Raw genomic sequence first — 11054 nt, forward strand, 5'->3', positions numbered from 1 at the left:
TCAGCCTCAGGGCTGGTCCAGGCGGGCGCGCGGTCCAGGAGACCCGGGAAGGTGGAACGACGTGCCAGCCCTGCTGCAACCCCAGAGGACGGGTCCCCGCAGAGCCTTCCTTGGGCAGAGGTCCCTCTCCTCCTGCCTGGCTGCCAGGCCCTCCCACCCGCCCTCAGGTTCTGCGGCCCCTCCAGCGAGGCCCCCACGGGAGGTCTCCCAGCTGGAGGTGTGTGTGTTGGCGGTGTTCTTTGGCTGGAAGCAAAAGGCCATTCTGGCGGGGATCAGGGCCTTTCTGGAACTGGGCGCAGTGAGGTATTCCCAGCCCCGGGCAAAGCCGTCCACCTGCGTGCCCCTGCCCACGCTGTCCCCAGCCTGCGCGTGGGGAAGCGGGGAGGCCAGGCGGACCGGGTGGGCAGCTGGCACTCGCCAGCACAGTGTCACACCTTAGCAGGCTGAGGAAGTGGGGGTCCCCGTGCTTGGCGTGCTCCAGCCGGGGACTCTGCTGCCGTCCGTCGGGACGAGGCCACGGGATTTGTACGTCTGGACACGATCCGGACCTGGGCTATTTCGCCTCACACTCTCTTACAGCCTCTCGGTGACTCTGGTCCCCGTTGGGCGCAGAGGGCTCTCCAGAGACGGGCTGGGGGGTGATGGGCGGTGGGCACAGGGCAGGAGCAGAGCCAGCGGGGAGGAGAAAGAGGCACTTCAGTTTGGGCTGGTGTTCGAGGAGTCGGCCCTGGCCTGGCTCCACAGCTGGGCTGTCACAGAAGCCCCCGGGGGTGGTGGCACAGGTAGGCACTTGGCAGCACTCCCAGGGCCAGGCAGGGCCAGTGGGCACCGCTCGGTCTCTGCACACTGCTAGGTCATCAGGATGGGCTTCTGCCGCACTTCCAGGATGTCTAGCCAGGTGGGGGCAAGAGATGGAGAAAGCAGGTCAACCCGCTGAGTGGGAGAACCAGAGCCGCCACCGCCGAAGGAGGCCCTGAGCCCGCTGACGCTCACACTCAGTAATTCCCAGGCATCTCCTCGTTGAGCCCTAAGGAGGGCAGGTGCTCCCACCACCCCATCTGACAGATGGGCAAACGGGCTCGGAACACCTCACAGCCGGCCGAGGCTAAGCAGATGGGCACGTGGGGCTTGACCACAGGCCCGTCAGGCGCCGGCACCGCGCGCAGACCTGAGAGGCCGACCTGCACAGGGCCGTCCCCGTCCGAGGGTCTCCTGCTGCTCAAGAGGGAGCAGGGGCCGCGGGGTGAGCCGACGGAGACCCTCAGGGGCCACGGCTTCCCCACGGCCCCACCTGGAGTCTGAGATGGGGAGCCCGGGAACCACACGCAGTCAAACTGGCCCCTGGCGTGGAAGAGCAGGGCGGAGTGACAGAGCCGCATGACAGCCCTCGGGGCCTGGGCACCAAGGAGGCGGCAGAGTGTCCTCACACCAGCGCGCTACCTGTTAAAATCCGATGCAGAGGCAACGTGACGTAGGTCAAGTGTGCATAGAGAAGGAAGTTCCCGTCCGTTCTGTTCAGCTTCAGCCAGGACCCCACCAGCGACCGTCCCGTGCCAGACAGGGACCGCGACCGCAGATTGGTGGCGTTGTGCAGATCAGCTGGAAGGGAGAAGGCCAGGTGAGGGCCAGGCAGTGGGGTCCTGGGAGCGGCAGCTGGGTCACCACCTCTGGGCTGACTCCCCCGGCCCAGCCCCACCCACTGTGTAGCCTGGTTGCTCCTTCCCAAGGGCCCCACCGCAGTGCGGGCGCACACGTGGGCCACAGCAGAGGCTTCCGTCACCTGGACACCCTTCCTCCATCCCTGCCCCTCCAAACCTCACCCCCACACCCCAGGGTCCAGCGCCCCCCGTCTCCCCCGCAGTAGTCAGCCTCGGGGTGCTCAGTCCTTGGGGGTCCGGCACGGGACCACAGCCTGCTGTGCTGCCCTGTGGCCTCCCTGGTCACGGGGACCAGGCACGGCCACTCTGCAGCACTTCGTGGTCCACGGAGCTCACTCCTGGGAGGGAGTCAGGGGCTGGCATCTGCGCTCTCCTTACTGACGTGGAAACAAGCCCCAAGGAGGAAGGGGTGGTCCCAAGGCCACACGCAGCACTGAAGGCCAGCGCAGCAGCAAGGAGCTCTTGACCTGGCCTGGGGCCATCCCGCACTCAGAGCCCTCTGCACTCAGCCTAGCAGGCGGGACAGGGACTACTGTCCTCCCCACCCAACCTCCCGCCCCAGCTCCCGTCGGGCCTGCCTCATGGTGGAACTTCGTAGATTCACCAGGCGGTTCATTCCTTCATCCACTCAGCAAACACGGACAGCGCTCCTACCACGGAGGCCCCAAGTATGGCCCTGTGGCCATGTGGCAGTGACATCCACAGAGCTTGTGGGGCCGCCCAACTCATCTCCACACATCCACTCACCCCCCCAACGTCTGTCGTCCCCAGGGAGCCCAAGTGCTATCCTGAACCCTGTGATCTGACCCTGTCACTCCTGGGCCTAAACCGCCGCGCTGGCTGCCTGCCGCCCTTAGGACCACGTGCAACAGCCGCGTTCTCGCTGCACCCCTCAGTGATGGGTGCTGCTCATCGAGAGCGAGCGTAGTGGGAGGCACAGACCTGCTGGGACACGCAGTGTGTGTGTGTGTGAGCACGGGTGTGCACCTGTGCGCATCTGGGTGCACGGGGGTGTGCGTGTGAACATGTGCGCATGTGTACGTGTGAGCACACTTGTATGTGTGTATGCACATGCAAGTGTGTGCAGACTGGGGGCCCATTAGGCAGGAGAACCTCTGAGACCTCCAGGGCTCATGCTGAGGACACCCAAGGACCAGGCGGGGTGTCCTCCTGTGGGGAGGCCAGAGGCAGAAGGCGCGCGGCCAGGGCTGCCAGAGCAGACAAGCACCCGAGGAGACCACACCCAGGCAGGGAGACAAGAAGGAAGGCCCGAGAGCAGAGAAGGCCAGAGAGGAGCTCCGGCCGCTGAGGAGAGAAGCTCGAGTGTCAGGTCACCAGTGTACGAGGCACAGCTCACCCTCCTCGGGGCGCCTCTCGTGCCCACTGACAGCCAGCTCCTCCTGAGAAAGCCGAGGCCTTCAGCTCACCCCATCGGGGCGCCTCTCATGCCCACTGTGTGTAACAGCCCATTGACAGCCAGCTCATTCTGAGAAAGCCGAAACCTTCAGGACATCAGCAAACTCCTGAAACTGCGGGCAACGGCTTGGGAATGGGCTCCCACCCGCTTTCCTGGCGGAAGGCAGAGACCCGCTGAGAGGAAGCTCCCCGGGCAGGAGCTGTGCTGTCTCCCTGCTCTCACCAGCGCCCGGGGGTACTCACGCGCGACCTGTTGCTGACTGAACGAACGAACCAACAACAAGCCACTACTCTAGACCTGAGGAGACAGGGTGGGGCGCTTGGCAGAGGGGCAGGCACCTCCGCTGCCGTCCTCCCCTCGGAAAAACTCCTCGCTGTCGTTGGCCGAGTGGGACTTCTTCATCTCGGCCATCAGGGCCCGCGGGGCCTTCCTCTTGAGGGACGGGGAGAAGAAGGTGGGCCGGCTGTTCCGCTCCGGGGTGGGCGGCGTGCTGAAGGAGGTCACCTGAGGACAAAAAGCCACGTCACCACAGCCGCCAGGGCTGCCCATGGGCTGCGAGGGCCCAGCCAGGAGGGAGCTCGCGGTGGACAGGTGACCCGGGCTGCGGTCCCTGGCCTCGCCCTTCCCAGCTGGCCACGGGCAAAGTGAGCAGATGGGTCTGGGTGGCCACGGGGGCTCTAGGGGGTGGCGCCAGCTCCAAGGCCGGCAGGGCGTCCTGCTGCCACAGGCGGCTGAGGCTCGTCTTCCAGACCTGACAGTGGTGAGGGACACCAGCCGCTGACACAGACCACCTCCAGCTGCCCCCCGAGACCCGCGCTCATGCTGGCCTACTGGACACACCAGGAAACCAGGGCTGGGGTCAGCTAGCAAGGCGGATGGAGCAGGCTCGCAGCCGAGGTCTGTGGTTCTTCCCCGCGCTGCCTCTCTTGGCTGACGTGTCCCCGTCCCCCGACTACAGCATCCTCTCACGCGAACTACTAGGTAATTCTAGGCCGCCAGCTCCTCCCCAGCAACCCGCTTCTGATCACACTGTGTGGTTCACCAAACCCCCTGCACACCCACTCGGGGCCAGGCAGTGCTGTGCTACAACAGCACATGACAGGAGACCCTGCCCTCAAGGGGCTCACAGACTCACAGAGTGACAGCCACACACAGCGAGGCGACTGGTGAGACAGAGAAAAGGGAGGGGCCAGGAGGTGCAGAGAGAGCACAGAGGTGAAAGGGACCGACAGCCAGGAGATCAAAGGAGGCTTTCTGGAGGAGACGCTGCCCAAGGTGGGTCTTGAAGGACGAGTAGGAGTTCGCCAGGTGAAGAAGGGGGGGAAGGGCGTTCCAGGCAGAGGGAACTTGGCCCCTCTCCTCCCTCCTCCCCATGCAAACAAGGATCTGTAGAACAAGATGCGCTGAGACTTCGGGGAGGCCAGCCCGCCTCCTCGTCACGGCGGCCACTGGACTCCAGGTGGTCCCCACACTGGCCGGGGGAAGATTTTAAAGGGTAAGAAAACAGACACCGAACACCCCCGTACACAGAGTCACTGTGGAAAAGGAGGACACACAGCAGTGAGCACAGAGGGCGGGTCCCCGCAGTCCTGTCGCTCAGGCTCCCCGCTGCCTGCTGCCCACCTTGCTCCCAGGGCTCCCCGCCACCAGGGCCAGGAGCTTCCCCACACACTCCCCTCCCGAGGCACCCTGGGCGGCAGGACCCATCACTCCCACTCAACAGATGGGAAAACCAAGGGCTCAGCAAACACGTGGCAGCAGCTGGAGTCGGAACCGAGGTGTCCCGGCCCCAGAGGCCAGGCTACATCTTTGTCAGGGTGCGCACACACACACACACACATGCACATGTGCACACTGCACACATATGCTCACGCACACACACTCTCGTGTACACATGCACACGCACACACACGCTCTCATGTGCACGCACACCCGTTCTGTCAGAATGACTCAACCATCTGTTTCACAGGCCCAGCAGCAGCTACTTAGGGCTGCCCACTCAGAAACGAACCCCAACATATAAGCAACCTGGGCCCCAAAGACGAGAGGCCCCGCCTGGATTCTCACTTATCTTCTAAACCAGAGCTTGTAAAACACACTCAATGAAGAAAACACCAAGAGCTGAGGGAAAAATGGGTGCCACCGCGTGCCCACCTGGAGACCTGGCTGAGCCCCCTACAGAGCGAGAGGCCAGGCCTGCTCCCCGCCCCCAGCCCCGGACACCCCATGGACGCTGCCGGGAGTCGCCTTCCCGAGCAGGTCAACAGCACACGGTGGCTACGGCAGCAGCTGCACGGGGAGTGGGGCAGACGCAGAAGTGGGGGCGTCGGCTCCCTCCCACGTGACACTGGGGCTCCAGAGGAAGAGGGGCCTGTCCCAGGTGCTGTGAGCAGCAGAGCCCGCTCTGGGGAAGGGCTGGGGGGGGGCCTCCAGGCCCCTGCCCTCGGCACTGGCTCCCTGTCCCTCCCACAGCTCCGGGCCCCTGCCTACGTGCATAGCTCCTCACCCCCCTCCCAGATCTCTGGGTGACCCAGGAGGGGCAACTCAGCCAAGGGGCTGGAGACGTCCTCAGGCCTGCACCCTGGGTGCTACAGAGAGAAAGCTACCCTGACCCTGGCTTCCCACCCGGAGGGAGGATGGTGGCCGGGAGGAGCAGGCCCCGGATCGTGAGAGCTGTTTGTCCCTGCAGTGCTGGCTTGGCCGCCTGGTCTCTAAGGCAGGGGTTCTCACACCTACCTGCCCAGTGGCTAGGTTAGCCTCACAGCAGTTCACAGAGGCAACCAGCGGAAGGGCCAGAGCCCCATGTCCTCTCACCATCACCCCAATGTGCCTTGAGGGAGGGCAGGCACTGGACCCAGCTGGTCTCTGTCCACTCCCTTCTGGGGACCTGGCCCAGCTGTGACGGCAGCTCAGGGATGCACAGAGCTCAGCCCCGACAGAACCTTCCGGGTGACCTGGGCAAGCCTCACACCTCTCTGAACCCTGGCCTCCTCACGGTAGATGGCAATGAGGACCCCTACCTGTCCCGGGACTCCGGGGACCAGTGAGGTGGTGGGCACAGAACCCGAGGGCCCAACCCTCGCAGCCACGCAGCCCTTACCCGCTCATGCATGGGGGAGGCTGGGCTGGAGTCCTCCTCGGTGCCGCAGGGGGACGTGTCCCCGGTGGACACGCGGCTGACCGCCATCTCCGCGTGGCCCTTGCCCTGGGGCCCCTTCATTCGCACAAACTCCATGTTGCTGTACTTGTAGAAGCCAAAAGACATCTTCTGGGCCATCCGAGCAGCCACGCTCACCTGTGGGGGGCGGGCAGTGGAGGTCGGCACAGCCGGCAAGGCGGTAGGACCCTCGCTCCCCGCCCCCCAGACTGAGCCCTAAGACGGAGGGCCTGGGCCAGCAGAAGGGGCAGCTGGGATGACCTCTGATGCCTAGTGACGCCTTGCTCACCCCCCGGGCACCGGAGCTGCAGCCAAGCCCAGGAGCAGGAGAGAAAGGGAGCCACAACCCGCCTGGTTCCATGACTGCCGGGGTCCCTCTCTAACCCCGAGCTGAGCTGTCAAGGACCAATTTCATGAGTGCTATCCAAACCCAGAGCCTGTCACCAGAAAGTGGGTGACTCGGGGGTGGAGGAGTCACGCACCACCAGCTGTCACTTTCCAGGGAGCCACAAACTAAGGATGGGCCCCCCAGCTCCTAGGGGAGGGGGTGGCGGGAGCAAGCTGCAGCATCTTATGAGAGATGCAACACAGAGCAGGCCACAGATCACCTCAGAGGGGCCAGAGGGCGCCGAGCTGGGGTGTCAGATCTTAGGTTGGGGGGCTGCAGGCGCTGAGCCTGGTCAGCAGGCGCTGAGCTGGGGTGTCAGAGTGTGAACCACGGTTGGAGTTTCACAGTGACAGGAACAATCAACATCATGGAAGGCACCCTGCCTGACTCCATGGCAGCCAAGGGCCTAGCCCCGCACTCACTCGGTTGTCATACACCTTCTTGAGCGCCTCGTAGCGGATGGAGCCCTGAAAGATGACCCCTTGGAACGTGTTGGTTTTGTCACTAGCCACCAGCTCCACACAGACCATTTCTCCTTCTCCTACCGTCATATCGCTGAACACCTGCAGTGGGGCACAGAAAGCAGTCAGCCCCCCAACCACAGCCCACCCCACCCAGCCTACCACATCTCTCTGTCTCCTGGGGCTGGCGGGAGGCCTACTGGGATAAACCCCATTTTGCAGGTGGGAACATTGAGCCAGAGACATGGAGAGCTTGTCCGAGGTCACCCAGCTGCCCCCTCACTCCATGGAGACTGAGGGAGCTGGGGGTGGGGCTGGCCCGGGGGAGGCTGGCTCAGAACACGGAGTTTGGGTACCACACATCCTGTGGCCCTTCTGCAGAAACGTCCCGGCCCACCCTTGTGCTCTGCGCTAGCTAGCTCATCCACACCTGGTCCGTTGTCTGGGCTTTCCCTGACACTGACTGCAGCCTCAACCCCAACCCCGGGGTCTGCCCACTGGCTCGCAGCACTGACAGGGTGCAGCTGCCCAGGAGACATTTGGACCCACGTGACAGCCGGTACCAGCCTGCCCTGTGCTTTCCCAGGTCCCCGCTCCCAGGGGTTGGGGTACAGATTCAGCCTCAAGTCTCAGCTCTGCCAGCAAAGCTCTAGAGGCCTGGCGAAGGTGCTTACAACCCTGACCCTGAGATGCCTCAAGACACCTCCCACCAATCAAGACCCCATCAGGTCAGAAGAGACCCTGCAAACACACACGCCCTCTCTGCTGAGCCTTTCTAGGCCCAGGGGCCCTAACCGCTTCCACAGGGCTGAGCGGAGTCTATCAGGGCCTGGACGATGACCGCTGGACAGACGGGGTGCTGTCCAGGCCCCCTACCAATGCCTCCCACCCCGTGTCCCAGGCAAGTCACTTCCTGCCCTGGGTCCCGGTTTTCCCAACCCTGACTCAAACAACTTCTGAAGTCCTCCCGCTCCGGCGTGCTATGGTTCCAAGCTGGCACAGGTGTGCGTCCACAGCTTGATAAACAGGAGTAACGACCTGCCTGCCTGCACAGCACTTGTTAAAGGGTTTACAACGCGTCCCTGTTCATTACTCTGTCTGATCTTCAACCCGCTGGCCAGGTCAGGCAGACGAGCGCTGCACTCATTCTACAGACGGAGAAACGGGCTCAGAGCCAGGAGAGCAGCCCTGGCCACACGCGACATGCAACAGTGAGAGCCGCGCGTGTGTGACGCCAGATCCTCCCCCAGCCCCGCCGCCCTGATGCCCTTTGAAGGCTGAGAGGCCTGAGGGACAGAAGCTCCTCCACGGGTCTCCCAACCACGGGAGCTGACAGGAGACCCAGCTCACGAGAGCAGCTCACCTCCTCGAAGCTGTCAATCATGAAGAAGATGTTGGGGTAGCTGATCTTGGACTCCTCCCCCTTGCTGTCCATGGGGTGCTTGCTGGGTGATGCAAACACTTGCTGAGAGACAGGAGAGGTTAAGGACTGAGGGAGGCCACCCTCTACACAGGTCCCCATCACGCAGCTAAATGGACACGTCCTGCCAGGCACGGTCACCATGTCACACTGCCCAAAGCCATCTACGACCAGGGAGAACCACACCGGGGAGCTGGTGGGATGGCCAGGAACACTGAATGGATTTCGGAAGCTGGGAAGGATGGGAAGGAGGGCATGTTCCCTAAATGCACAGGGGGCAGCCAGGGGCCTTTCCTGGGGAGCGAGCAGCGGAGAGCTGGGCTCAGCGGCTCACCTGGGATTTCTTCCTGTGGATGTGAATGTCACCCCCGTCAGAGCGTGTGCACACAGCACAGGTGACCATGTAGTCCAGCTGGAAGAGGGGCAGGGCAGTGAGGTGGAGGGGGGCTGCAGACCTCTCCACCCCCCGTCCGCCACCCTGGCCGCAGTACCTTCTGCAGGATGAGGTTTAGGCAGACGCTCTCCTCCCAGTCTATGTCAGGGTCTCCGAGGCCCGGCAGCTTCTTGGAGTCCCGCCGGTACACCTCTACGTCCACCTCCGGCTCGGCCTCAGCCGGCTGCGGGGACAGAGCACAGGTGAGGGCCCTGCTCCTCCCCGACCAGAGGCCTGGGCCAGGGCCCTGCTGGCATTGGCAGACCCAGAGCCCAGTCCCATGCCTCGTTTTCCAGCTGTGTGGCCCAGGGTTGGGCCGTTCTCCTCTCTGCACCTCGGTGTCCCCGTGTGTGCAGGGGCTAAACATTCCAGTGCCCAGAGCTGTCCTGATGAGCAAGAGAGAATACCGACATGTCCATGACAGTCACAGTGACATCGGTCAGCTCGTGGCAGGCACATGGTCTGGGCTGGTCATCTGATAACTTAGCAATTTTAATTTAATTTAAACCTTATTATTAACTAAATCTATTAATTCATAATTGATGATGGAACACCCCCCCCCCGCTGCCAGGCAGGTGCTCTGTTGCTATGGTTAGGTGTCACCAGGCCGATTCCCACGTGACAGCATGTGACAGAGCAGGGCTGCCCCCAGGGCCTCCTGAGCTGTAATCTTATGGGAGTAGACTTCCAGGTCTCTCTCCTGAAGAGCTGCTGAGTGGATCTGAACCAGTAACTTTCTGGTGACCAGCTGAGCGCTTAACTGCTGGGCCATAACCAGACTCATTTTAACAGCTGAGGATCAGGTTTGCTGACTATCAAATGATTAACAGAAGGCACAGGGAAACCAGAGCCCTGCCCTTGCCCCCCACGAAGAGAGGGGAGAACCTGAGGCCTGTGCCCCAGGGGAGCCCGTGGAGGAAGGGCCAGACCACTGTGGCCCCGAGTGAGAAAGTATGTCCCACAGAGAGGCAGGGTGACTCCCATTTCCTACGGCCGTGTGGCTTCTAAACATCGCTGTGCCCCTGGATCTGAGCTGAGGCGCCCTGTGCCTCACACGACGACCACTGTCCTCCTGCCCCGCCCTGTCACCCTGCGCCCTATGCCTCACACGACGACCACTGTCCTCTTGCCCTGTCACGGTGCCCTGTTGGCTGTTCCCTGCATCTCACACACCGACCAGTCATTAGTGGCCCGTTGCGTTGCCCTATTTGTTTTCTTTCCTCCCAGCACTCATCCCTCCCTGGACTCACCTCCAGGAGCACGTTAGCTTGATGCTCTGCACAAAGTAAATGTTCACCAAGTACTCACTGCCTCCGTGCCTGAGAGCAAGCAGACATGCTACCACACAGCACGAAAGAGAGCAGGTCAGCACAGGCATGCTGACGGGGGGTCCAGGTGGGCGTCAGGAGGCAGGGTCTGCAGTGCACTCACTACCTCTCAGAAAGGCCCCAACCTGGGGGCCACCGAACCCCCCCCCCGAGAATGTACACAGCTGGTCCATCTGCACAATGGAACATTAGGCAGCAATGAGGACAGATAGCTCATAGCCACCTGCACCACAGGTCGGAATATGACAAATACCAGACAAGGAAGCAGCCAGGCACCTGCAGCCCACAGTCTACACCACCACCACTGTACCGGCACAAGAGCAGGCAAACCCACCACCAGGTAGGAGCCAGCCAGGCAGGGGTTACCCTGGGGGGTGGGCAGTCATTGGAGGTGGCCACCCAGCCTCTGGTCAAGTTTGTGATCTGGGCCCTGGAACATCACACCAAGCTGTCTGTGGATTTGTGCATTTTTCTGTACACATGCTATGCTTGAAAAAGCCAGCCCCTCAATGTACCAAATGTGAGTGATCAATATGGTGCATTGAGGAAGAGAAAGACATAGAGAGGTACATGGGAGGTACAGACAACAAAGATGAACCATTTTGCACATACAGTAGTACTGTGTTGTCAGTGAAAGCAAACATGGGTATACAGGTGGAGAGATGGGTGGAGAGATGGGTGGACAGGCTGAACTAGTAGGTATGTCTATGAAGCGGGGAGTGTACCCAAGAACATGTATAGGGTTGGCAGACAACGGTCCTATAAGTTTATGTGTATGATCTGAATTCCCAG

The 11054-nt window shown here is 62.2% G+C and overlaps 1 protein-coding gene across 1 annotated transcript in view; it reads right to left on the bottom strand.

Moving 5' to 3' along the window:
* Nucleotides 1–849: 849 nt before the first annotated feature.
* The window catches only part of KIAA0930 (KIAA0930 ortholog), a 56791-nt gene continuing 46586 nt past the window's right edge, over nt 850–11054 (bottom strand). Inside the window, exons 5-12 of the mRNA XM_007955637.2 lie at nt 8993–9118; nt 8836–8913; nt 8445–8546; nt 7043–7183; nt 6176–6370; nt 3414–3579; nt 1441–1599; nt 850–890 (exon numbers count right to left, since the gene is read on the bottom strand). Coding sequence (XP_007953828.2) covers nt 850–890; nt 1441–1599; nt 3414–3579; nt 6176–6370; nt 7043–7183; nt 8445–8546; nt 8836–8913; nt 8993–9118 — 1008 coding nt within the window. The remainder of the gene's footprint in view (nt 891–1440; nt 1600–3413; nt 3580–6175; nt 6371–7042; nt 7184–8444; nt 8547–8835; nt 8914–8992; nt 9119–11054) is intronic.

This window comes from Orycteropus afer, unplaced genomic scaffold, assembly GCF_000298275.1.
Source record: "Orycteropus afer afer isolate SDZICR_OR568_19922 unplaced genomic scaffold, OryAfe1.0 scaffold00524, whole genome shotgun sequence".
Taxonomy (NCBI): domain Eukaryota; kingdom Metazoa; phylum Chordata; class Mammalia; order Tubulidentata; family Orycteropodidae; genus Orycteropus; species Orycteropus afer.